Source organism: Ambystoma mexicanum, chromosome 7q (assembly GCF_040938575.1).
Source record: "Ambystoma mexicanum isolate Mex_15411 chromosome 7q, UKY_AmexF1_1, whole genome shotgun sequence".
In the NCBI taxonomy this organism is placed as follows: domain Eukaryota; kingdom Metazoa; phylum Chordata; class Amphibia; order Caudata; family Ambystomatidae; genus Ambystoma; species Ambystoma mexicanum.
The window spans coordinates 834,046,165-834,058,576 of record NC_090941.1 but is presented as its reverse complement, the minus strand read 5'-3'; the positions used below and the strand labels follow the sequence as shown (position 1 = coordinate 834,058,576).

The 12,412-nt window shown below is 44.8% G+C and overlaps 1 protein-coding gene across 10 annotated transcripts in view; it reads right to left on the bottom strand.

Annotated features, from left to right (window-relative positions):
• MTMR2 (myotubularin related protein 2) overlaps positions 1-12,412 on the bottom strand; it is a 1,647,725-nt gene that overhangs the window by 363,931 nt on the left and 1,271,382 nt on the right. The window contains exon 15 of one of the 10 annotated variants that reach the window (XM_069639183.1): positions 7,814-8,003. The exons of the other annotated variants lie outside the window; for them this stretch is intronic. Coding sequence (XP_069495284.1) covers positions 7,992-8,003 — 12 coding nt within the window. The 3' untranslated portion in view covers positions 7,814-7,991. Of the gene's footprint in view, positions 1-7,813; positions 8,004-12,412 lie in introns of those variants that run through there. 10 annotated transcript variants of the gene reach the window in all.

The following is a 12,412-nucleotide window of genomic DNA, read 5'->3' as shown; positions in this document are numbered from 1 at the left end:
ACACACTCTTACAACACAATCTCCTACCACAGAGGCACCTACAACACGTGCTGCAAACACATATGCAGAGCATATGAATTTTACAATTGGTACATTCCAAAGTTATTATCTCCTAAAACACCCCTGCAATTCACAGCAGACATGGATGGCAGTATGAAGTTGATGGAATCAATGTACACTTTCAATACGAACTGTCCACACAGGATATGAGTTTTAGATTATGCAATTAACATTTCCTAAAAACTCACATTAAAGGCAAGTCACAGGTGACATTCATGTCAGTTTTAAGGTGATTGAATAACAAGGGCAAAGTACATGTGATCATAGTAAATACATGTACTTTACTAATCAATAAACATCACATTATTAAAAAACACTAAACAATTAAAAAAGTATAAAATATCATATAGTAAAACCTTACTAATATTTACCACTACAAATAACAATATGTACACATTTATAGTCACTACACTGTGCATACAAAATCTAAACATGTAATGTGTGCAAATTTAAATGTAGTAAATAATGCCAATTGTAAATACTATCAAAAGCAGCACAGATGTAATAAAAATGTAAAACATAAATAAAAACAGTTTATCATTTTTATCAAAAACAAATACTCACACAATACATTACATTACTTTCCCTATAAAGCATTGTATAGCAAAAACAAATTATTGTAAAACAAAAACAGGGTGAGTTAAGGTTACCATGATATTTAAGTTTAATTTCTTTTTAATTTCTTTTTATGTATTTATGTTGTTACCTTCATTTTATTATTTTGGACGTTTGCAGACGTTTTTGTTGATTTAACCTCAAATATATATACTCTCTCTTAGAAAAAGACAATTTCCTGTAGAAACGGTTTACATTTGGGCTAATTTGTATACCCACAATGCCTTGATGTTGTGGCTCAGAACTGGAGGTGACCTTCCAGCGATGGCTACTAGGGACACTGTGGGGTGTGTGACTCTGCTCAAATGGATTTTCCTGTATTAGGCAGAATCATATGCAGTACCCTTTGGGACCACTACACACAATTAAGACTACAAGTGCACAGTAAAGTGGTAGCGATGGCTGAGCAGCCAGACTTATCTCAAGAGTAAAGTGAGCAGTACAAGAGATTACACAAAGGACAACAATCACTATGGTTCAAACAAACACTGATTCAAGGTTTCTGAGTAAAAGAATATACATTTATTTACACCATCAGTTATAAAACAGTTCACTATTATAAAGCAGCAGAAAATCACAGTCTTAATATACTACAACACCCCAATCAATTCTGAACAAGTTAAGCTCAAAATGAAGTGTGAGCAAAATGGCACTCCAGCAATTTAACATGGAGGAAAGATAAGGTTATTCAAAATCAACAGCACCAACAAGTTATAGGCAGAGCAATCTAGAAAAGGCTACTACAACTAGGATTCAAGTCAATAAGTCTGGGCCAATGTTAATGGTTCAGAGTCTTTGCAGAGGATCCCACAGTTCAAAGTAGTTTGCGGTAGTCTTTGCCAAGAATTCAAAACGAAGTTGGTCGGAGGAAAAGTTATTCAAAGGAGAAGAGAAGGACAAGCCTTCGGAGAGGCGAAAGATTTCCTGCACTTTCACTGCGGTCGGACGGAACGAACGACCGACCGACCGACCGAATTTGCACAGTACCTTAAAAGAAGAAGAATGCTGTAGCTGAGGCAGTTGTTCCTGGTAGTTCCTGCAGGCTCACGGTTCCTGAAGCTTCAGTCAAGGTGACATGAAGGAGGATGACTGGAAGGTCCTGCACTGCCCAGGGAAGAAACCAGCAGCAGAGCAAAACGACGAATAAAAGGTGCGCTCCTTAAAACCCAAACTGGTTCTCTTCCCACTGGCTATCCGATCTACTGCAGGGATGCACAGCAAATTCAACCAGGATGAGGACTGGAGTCTGGTGTTTGGCAAGCTGGTTGTCCCCACCAAGCTCAAGGGAAGAAGATTCCCTGCGGATCTCCTGTGTCTTCGAAGTTTCAGGCGATTCGGTCCTGCAGCAGGGCTTCACCGGGTGTCCAGTAGTTGCAGCAGTCGTCTTCCTTCAGCTTCTTGCTGGTTCTCTCGTTCCAGTGGCGACTCTGCCTTCCAGTGCCAGAGACTGGCTTTTTATGCACCAAATCCCCCATTCACACAAACTGGCTGTCAATCACACAGCAGGGTGGCTGCCCTGGCAGGGCAGCCACCTAGCAAATCAAACAAGAGTGAGACTTGGGTCTCCAAGGAGACCCTGTGCAGGGGGCCTCAAACCCCTCCCTCACATCCTGCCCACCCACTCAGGCACCTAGGGAGGGCTTCTGTGCAGAAGCCCACCAAAGGACGGTGAAAAAAGGAACCAAACCTGGTTTGGCGCGCAGAGTAAAACACTAGAAAGGCATTTAGAAAATGAAATGGTAAAAAACCCAAACGGAACCAAGTAAAAATAAAAGTGGATTACCGGGTTTTAGTTTTGAGGCTACCGCCATAGCCTCAATGCTATCAAAAGCTATTTTCATAGTCTCCGGTAAAATAAAAATGGTAGATACCACTGCCACCAGCCAAATCTTAGAGAAAGGGTAACATAACAATGTTAGATGAGAATCAGACAAAATGTGATAAGCATTAACCCCTCCAGCACTCTATTGTAAGATAGTGTGTGCTGGGTCTGTGAATTTAAAAAGACTAATAAAGTCAATGGCAACTTTACATGTTCTGGGAGACAGTAGTCAGTCCCAGAAAATGGAGTTTAAAGTGAGAAGTCTGAAAAGTCAACCCTGCGTCACTGCACTAAAGGTACTAGATGACACACAGTAAAAAGATGATGCCTATGGGGTGGGTGAGACTCCATAGTCCATGAGCATATAAATGTACAACACGCATTGAAAGTGAAAAGTTCAAAGCCCAAAAATATAGCAAAAGAGCTGGAGGGCTCTAAGGTAGAGGGAATTAAGCACTTGTGTGAGATATCTCCCTAACACTCGTCCCGTCCCCCTCAACACACAGCAAAACACATGTAAGAGTGGGGAAAAAAGGCTCACACTCTTGCCAGGTGAAAAAATAAACCCTAGAAATCCAGCAAAGTGGCTGAGGAACTCAACAGGTAAGGGAAATGTAGCCATTCTGGAGAATTCTTCCTAACATCCTATATATCTCACCAAAACATGGCTTAAGTCACAAGAGCGCTCTGCCTGCTGAACTGCAGTGGGTGCCAGGGGTCGTAGAGTAGCCACTCTACAATAGCTCCGAAAGAATAGTCCAACTCGTCTGCCATCCATTTTATAGTAATGAGATGTGTGTCTGTTGCAAAAAGAACCCAGCACTCGAGTTTAGAAAAGTGCAAAATGTCTGATTTATTAGTCCATTGGTTAAATGACCACCGTATTATTCAATACTAACATGGACAGAAACAAGTAAAAATACCCATGAAAACAGGTAAAAATGTGCCATGCTTTGCGTCCCATGAAGGACTTCCTCAGCCTGTTTTTAAGAAGCAGTAACTCAGCTACAATATTTCAACATCGAGCTCTGCACAAAAAAAGTAATCCCGTGACTGTCACATGATTGTCAATGGCTCAAGTTAAAAAGTCACAAGAGCATGGCACCCATATTAGCCTAGTTCAGTAAAATACTGCAGTAACTAGGAATACTAGTACTAGCCCACAATGTAAGCTTAAGAACTCATAGTTGATTCTGTGTTGAGTCTTAGATTACTTTATCGCAGGGCTCGCTATTCTTATTATGATGTTACATTTCTGCCGAGTAAAGTGCTTAGTGCAAAATTCATTAAAAACACAATGTCGATATTATGATATTTGTATGCACAGTCACATATCCCACACTAATCTGCTTCTACATATCTACTTCCAGTACTGTATCTTTCCAATAACATTTTATGAGTCTGGTTGCTCTTGTCATCCGATTTCATGACACCATGCATCTTATCAATGATTGTGGCCCTGCTTAACTGTGCTCATGAGGCCTGTTGCCACTGCTAGCTAAAGTTTAATGCCGTACCCCCAAATTGATTGTTACTGCACTGATTGCTGCCTTACGCCCAAATTGATTGCTGCCTTACGCCCAAATTGATTGTTACCGCATTGATTGCTGCCCTATGCCCAAATTGATTGTTACTGCATTGATTGCTGCCTTACGCCCAAATTGATTGCTGCCTCTCACCCAAATTGATTGTTACTGCATTGATTGCTGCCCTACGCTCAAATTGATTGCTGCCTTACGCCAAATTGATTGCTGCCTTAGGCCCAAATTGATTTGTTACTGCATTGATAGCTGCCTGACGCCCAAATTGATTGCTGCGGGATGTGCTGCCCCCGCACTACTGACCACAACTAGGTTGCAACCATCTCCAAACCCGTATAAATCACTGTTGATCCATGCACACCCCTCGTAACATGGCCAACATCGCACTCCCTTCAGCATCCATCCCTCCGACCCCCTTCCTCCCATCCTTCTTCACCAAGCACAACCCACAAGTGAACCAGGTGAAACCTAACCCCACCTACACAACACGTCCGAGAAACACCAGCTCCAGAAACCAAACACTAGGCCTCTGCTCCAGACGCCCACCGGAAACCCTACCTGCCAACCTTCGGAACCACCAGGCCACAGACCCCCACCCCTAAAAATGACACCAACCATAACGTGCATAGTACACACAAGCAGTCACCTCCAGCCACGACTACGGAGACATCCACAAGCAAAAAAGTAAAGTCAACCGCCATGACACCCTCCAACTTGCAATGTGCTCTGATCAATGCCCGCCTATGCCACAGAAATCCATGACCTCCTAACCAACCTCGACATCTTAGCCATTACGGAAACCTGGCTTCACAGTGCCGCTGGCCCTGCCCCCTCATTAGCTATCCCACCAGGGTACACCATCCTCAGACAAGACGGACCATTAACTACAGGTGGGGGAGTAGCCCTCATAATGAAAGAACACTTAGAAATAAGACAATCTAAATCGGAACTCAGAGACAATATTGACTCCCTCACTGCTAAGGTCTCACTATCAGCGAACTCCACCATCACCATCAACCTAGTATAGCGCCCTCCAGGCCCCATATCTGACTTCCATGAAAACCTTACCCACCTCCTAGCTGGAAACCTAAAACCAACCACCAAAACTATCCTCCTAGGCGATCTCAACCTGGGATTCAGCAACAAAAAGGACAGACCGTCCACAGCCCTAGCTCTAGCATTACAAGAACTAGGCTTCGAACAAAGAATCCTCGCTCCTACGCACTTCAAAGGACGCACACTGTATTGGGTAGCAGACCATAACTACAGCATGGTTATCAGCTCCATCACACCCACCCCTTGGTCGGACCACTTGCTTATTCACTTCTTCATCCCCACCCTCGCAAGCACAGAGAAAATCTTCAGCCCTGCACCACCAGCCATGGCCAGAAGCACCAGGAACCTTACTAAAGAAAGGATCCTACCGTATCTAGACACTCTTACTAACAACCTCTCAACCACCCTAGACCCAGCAGTACTGGCGGACATCTTCAAATCCACTATCAGTACAGCCATAGACATCATCGCCCCTCTCCAAAAGAAAAAATCCAAAAATATGAAACACTGCAACACTTGGTTCTCAGCAGAACTAAAAGAACTACGCATAAAAAAACGCAAAGCACTGAACTCCTGGCAAAGCTCTCCCAGCGCCTCCTCACTAGCCTCTTGTAAATCACTGGCCACCCAATATAAAAAAGCCATTATTACAGCTAAGTCCACTTCCTATAACGACATAATCTCCAGTGCCAGCTCAGAATCTAAAGAGCTCTTCACCATATTCAAGGAACTATCCACACCTGCCACCAAGTCTCAAGAGATAGTTAAAGATCAAGCCTGGTGCAACACCATACAGTCCGCCCTCCTTAACAAAATTGAGCTCCTCCAGAATAAAATTCTAGTCCACCACAAAAACCTCACTCAGCACCTCCTGTCAACCGCCCACACGGAAATAATTTCTGGGGTCAAAGAAAAAAAACATCACGCCATTCAAATTTAGAGAAGTTTCCGAACCAGAGATAATAGAAATTGTGAACAAATCAAGCCTTCTAACTTCAAAGGCGATGCCTGCCCCGCCAAATTAGCCAAAGACTGCGTAGAAACACTGGCACTGTTTCTTAAATCGTTCATCAATGCCTCCTTCAACGCTAACTCAGTTCCAGACAGCCTAAAAGAAGCATGGGTGCACCCACTTCTCAAATAACCCACCATAGATCTCGAAAACACTAACAATTATAGACCCATAACCACCGTCCCCTTCTTGCTTAAGATCTTGGACAAGGTGGCATACACGCAAATCCAACAATACCTGGAAGAAAACTAAATCCTAGGGAAAAGACAATCGGGCTTCCACCCAGGACACGGGACAGAGTCTGCCCTACTTGATCTTAAAATACAACTCAATGACATCATGGACAAAGGTAAACCAGCACTCCTGCTCCTGCTGGACCAGTCCGCTGCCTTTGACCTGGCCAACCATGACATCTTAGGCACACAACTCAAAAACGAAGCCCCCTTCTCTCCACAAGCCATCTCATGGGTCACATCCTTCCTCAAAGGTCGACACATGAAAGTCTTCTAAGACTCCGCTTGCGCCATCCCCACCACCATCCACTGTGGTGTCCCACAAGGTTCCTGCACTGCCATCACACTCTACAATATCTTCACCCACTCTTCAATGACTTAGATCGTCGAGACATAGCCTACACCAACTATGCCGACGCTACTCAAGTTCTACTCCCCCTCACAGGCATCTATGAACAAGACGCCGCTGCACTAACCAAGATCTCTACAGCCATCCAAACCTGGATGGCAGCCAATGGCCTATGCCTAAACGGAGACAAAACAGAGATCCTCATAGTTGGCACTAAAGAAACCTTAAACAAACTCCCACCATAATACAAAACCTTCAAAATAAATCGATAACTCCACCATCACAGTCTCATCGGCTGTTAAAACCCTAGGAGTATACCTTGACTCAACACTATCCATGTCACGGCAGGTAAATGCCATAGCGTCTTCCGCTGCACTCACCACCAAGGTAATTAATGCAGTGAAACCTTTCCTCTCAACAAAAAACTGCCTGCCAATAGCCAGAACCACAGTAGGCACCAAGCTGGACTATTGGAACGCCCTTCCCATGGCACTCAGGATCAAAAAATCATACCAAGCTTTCTGCAAACTACTAAAAACCACCCTCTTCAACTAACCCTCTCTCCCTGGTATTGTATGTGACATCTGTGTATAACAACATGCATATTGGTTTCTGTGACAACAGTATGTATCAATTACACTTGTAACTATGGTATGCAACCCGTTCTAACCACCTACCTGTTCTAAATTATGCATCTTGAAATGACATGTACTAGGTGAGAATACCTGACCAGCGCCACGATGCCCCTGGGCAGATGTGCGATATACAAATCCAAATAAATAAATAAAATAAAAAGATACTTTGAAATACATCATTTTCAGGTATTGAGTGCAACAACGAACTAAAGCAGCATATTCAGGGACTGTGCAGTAACGCAGTTAATTTCAAAGGTAAACGGCTTCATGACAGGCATTACATTGATTGAAAGACCTGTTCCTTGTAAACTACATGAATGTTTCATATCTTGCTTCAAAGTGAAAGAATACATTTACTATTCCAGACAATAACAATTAAACTGTTTGCATGATTCCATATTCAATTTTTATTTCAAAATCTGTTTATTGGCAGTTTTATTTTACATGTATAACAACAGGATCAACAGGACAGTGAGTACTAATAACAGAACGAACAACATTAAAGTGGGAAACAGTATATAATCACAGAAAATCTCAACTGGTGCGAGATAAAAGTGAATCATAGAGGCATTCACTATCCTCAGGGGGCAGGGAGCCGTAATAGCCACACCACAGGGAGTATCGCACAGGATCCAAATCCCCACAACAAACAATATTGGGGTATCCACTTATCCATAGACCTAAAAGCACACATCAGAGTATTAGTTCAGGAGTGATCACAGGGGTTTGTCATCAGAAGGGCCGAACATTGTCAAAAGGGTGCATTCCATACCTGAATATATATTCAAATCAACAGCTAAATCTATTGGTACTTGTTTTTTGTGAGAGGTTATTCTCATAAAATGATAGATCAATCATATCATAAAACCAAGTTGAAAACTAGACAACATTTGCTTTTTCCAACAGCTAAAACCCCTAGTGGATCTAACACCATAAGGTTCATTACACAATATAATGTACAAGCCACTAAAATTAAGTAGATATGATATTTAGTAACCACTGGTCTATTCTGAAAAGTGACAAATATCTTAACAAAGTTTTAGCTAATAGTCAGTCCACAGATTAAATGCTCAAAGGCTCCTTCTCTAAGGGACAAACTAGCAACCAGTATGTTAAGAGAAGATACAGCACATAGTATCTGGCCTGAGCTAACTGACTCTGTACAGTGTAACAGCTTTTTGCTGTGTAACAAATGCAAGGTTTGCAATTTGCCCCTAGGGAGTAAAAGTGTAGAATTCGGGAACCATCAGGTCTGGTACATACAGCAAACCATCACTTGTAAAACTAACTTTGGCCCTCATTACGACCCTGGCGGAAATCGAAAAACGATGGCGGAAATGCAATACCGCCATCGAATACCGCCCGTTGCGATTATGACCCGTCACCGTAAAGTACAATGCCATTAGCGACACCGTAGTGAACGCCAACGCTAACTGCACCAAGTACGCGCACGCGCGCACTGCGAAACCGTAATTACCACCATGGCGCAACGGTACGGGAATTCTGACCCTAGCGGACATGTACCTAACGCCATCAAGCATGGCGGAAAGTACCATTCCGCCATGGTGAGAAGTACGGCATCGCAAACCAACCGTAAAAGGCCCTACTGAGTGCCTGTACACCACTCCCTGGCCACATTGCACAACTCCTCGTAGGTGCAATGAAGTCACACAATGCAACCAGTGAAATGTACAAGTCACCCATGCATGCCAACGAACAAATGAATGTAGGGGCTCCAAGTGCCTTGTGAGTGGCCATCCATATTAGCCATGGCACTATTGCCGTACTGATGCAGCACAGGCATGTGAAGCTCCAAGTACAGCAACATGAACTGAAAACTGAGACAAACAAAAACAGGCCCCCCATCGCTTGACACCAGTGCAAGGCAACATACAAAGCAGTATCTTGAGTGAGACTGCACCAGCCCTGTACTCCTGCCAGTAAACAAACCAACCAGCAGCATAAGCATGTACCACACAAGTTGGCAGAGTGACTGAGCAGCCAGGCACATCTCAAGAGGGGCCAATGGGAGCAGCAGGGCACAGATGGCACGAATACAGAAGCTATTCCAATGGACATGACCTCAGTCTCCCTCCAAGAAACGCACGCAAACACAGGCACCTGTGACCAGCCATATTCTGAAAATCACATCATTCCACCAATCCACCTGACTGACCGGCATCTGTTACACAAAAGCCAATCCCCCTCCCATGAGCATGACATCATCAAAACAGACATAATTGCAGCCCCTATCCCTGACCTTACTGTCCTTCGTAGGCAAACGCGCCCAGTACAGTACCACGCAACTATACTCAGAAGGCCGAACCCAAAGCAGATGATCTCACAATACATCGCTCCACAAATAGGAATATGCTACATTACTTGCAAAGAATAACGCTACACGGTCAATATCATAATCAAAATTTAATGCACAACAAAATCACCCGGGCCATACAGCTATTAGGTCATGAACTCCAAATCACATCTCATAATTGTGGGCTGCATCCGCAATAAATGACCAGCTTCTTCTTGTGTGACGCCCTGTTCCTCCATGGTACACAGGGGCTACATTCACGTTCAAAAAGGCAACATGGAAGCGCCTAGAACCGCAGGGCCGTCCCATTAGGTAGGCACTATCCAGCTGAAAGCTCGAAATGTTGCTCCTAGCCACTAGTACTGCGTAAGGGCATGTGGGCCATTGGCGATCGTCCCATAAGATCGTAATGGTGCTCCACTGATTAACACGAAGCAGCAGGTGTCGGGAGTAAAAGCCATCTGCAGGAGTGGCATACAGATGGCAGCGGCAAAAGGGGAGGAGATACCTGTCACCCAAATGAAACGAAAAAGAATAGTATGGGCATCTGAACTCCATTTGAATTACTCACTTCAAAGATCACACTAAATCCACAGCCATATGCATGCTAGCCCACTCAAAAGGATTATTCGCACCCAATAATCACTTGCGAATCATAACTATATAAATCGAGGTGAAAACACTATTACAAACGAGTGTTTGTGTGCATGCGTCTGTTAAAACAGAATCCATTAGATGGGATTAGTAACGTGCATAGACACAAGTGTTTGAAGGCGCGTCGAGACAGGGAGGGTTCAACAAGGGCAGATAGACGATGGTCCCACTATGGCAGCCCTGCATCACATAGCGCAGAGGAAGTTGATAGATTCCAAAAAGCCATGTACATGGCAGACTCTCTATAAAATCATCTGTCCATGCATCCATACATCATTCCCTCATCCCGGTATAAAAACGCCTGATTATTTACTCACATAACATTAGAAATTTCCATTGAATCTGTGCTTAATGCAGTCTGCAAAATCCACTGTGCTCCAGGCCGGAATTCTAGTGTTGTGAAGTAACATGTATTTGGGAACGTTCTGCCTTATCCTCCACTACGCTATTGCGCATCCCATACTATTCATATCAATCATTGCATTCTCGGCATGGCCCCTGTCCCAAGGACATTAAACAATAGAACTTTCTATCTGCAGTCAGACCTGTGGGCGTCTCCTCGCCGCTAGCTGGAAACCGAAAGCGCTGTCCTTCGAATTCCTCATTTGCAACATCACGTCGAAAAGGCATCTGTGACCGCTTGAAATCACAAATCCATCCATTTAGTGCGGCAGTGTGTGAAAATGGCAACTGGCTACACTCACAAATGGGACGCCCCGCCCGTCGGTGAACCGCGGTACAGCGCTGCATGAGGGTCCACCGTTAATCGAGTACTACATTCCACTGACCCTTCACAAGTTTGTTCCCGACTGCAAAGATAGTATGTGAAACAATGGGAGCATAGCAGAATTAACATATGAAGCAATATCTCACTGCCATCGGGATGAAATACATGATTGTAATAGCAAGATGCCATGCGTCGATTTGCAGCGTTGTGTGCGGGACGTGCTCGCCCAAAGGGGATTGCAGCTTGCACAGGTGGAATGAATCACCACAGGTGGAGGCTATACAGCTTGGAAACACATAAATTGCACACCCAACCCCCTCCCACAACCACACCCACTCCAAAATGCTACCGGCAGGACTTGCGATGTTGGCCCTGGGGGACCTGATAGCACTGCAAGTACTCCAACTTCAAGAAGAAGACGAACACTAACTACTACAACAACCGGCCGCACAGATGAGAAGGAGGAGGGCAAGGCAGGGCCAGCAAGGCCCACCAGCACAGCCAGTACCACCACGCAGGCAGCCCGCAATCCCACGCCTCCGAGCACATCCGTTCAACCTCACTGATGAGCAGATCCACACCCTCTACCGTTTGGACTGGGACACCATAACCGCCATTGTGGACATGACACACGCTGACCTTGTCAGCATGATAGATAGCCCAACCGCCATCCCACCCCTACTGAAGGTGGTGTCTGTACTCCACTTCCTGGCCACAGGCACCTACCAGCACACAGTCGGACAGTTGCATGGCATTTCACAGCCACTGTTGTCACGGACACTATTGCAAGTGCTTGATGCCCTCCTGAAGCACACAGACGACTACATCTCTCTACCACGCTCGGAGCAGGAAATTACGAACACAAAAGTGGGATTCCATGCACTTGCCGGCATACCGGGTTGCATTGGTGCCATCGACTGCACCCATGTGGAATTGGTTGTCCCACATGCCATGGAGGCCCAGTACCGCAACCGAAAACAATATCATTCTCTTAATGTACAAATGGTGTGTGACTCAAACAGGATCATTACACATTGTTGTGCCCGATTTCCTGGATCAACCCATGATTCCATGGTCTTACGGAACTCTACAATACCACGCTACATGGAGCGACATGCAGGGAACAGATCCTGGCTACTCGGTGAGTCTCATTTCATGCATGATAATGTGGGGTATGTGATGCGGCAATGACCTGCCAGGAAGGGGGGGGGGGGGGGGGTGCTTACGTAGCAATGTCATTCCTCAAACATCCTTTATTGTCCACATACAGGTGATGCCGGGTATCCACTGAAGAGATGGCTCCTTACACCACTCCGGAACCCACAGGACCAGCATGAGGAGGACTACAACCATGCCCACTCACGTACCCGTGTAGTCATAGAACAGGCATTCAG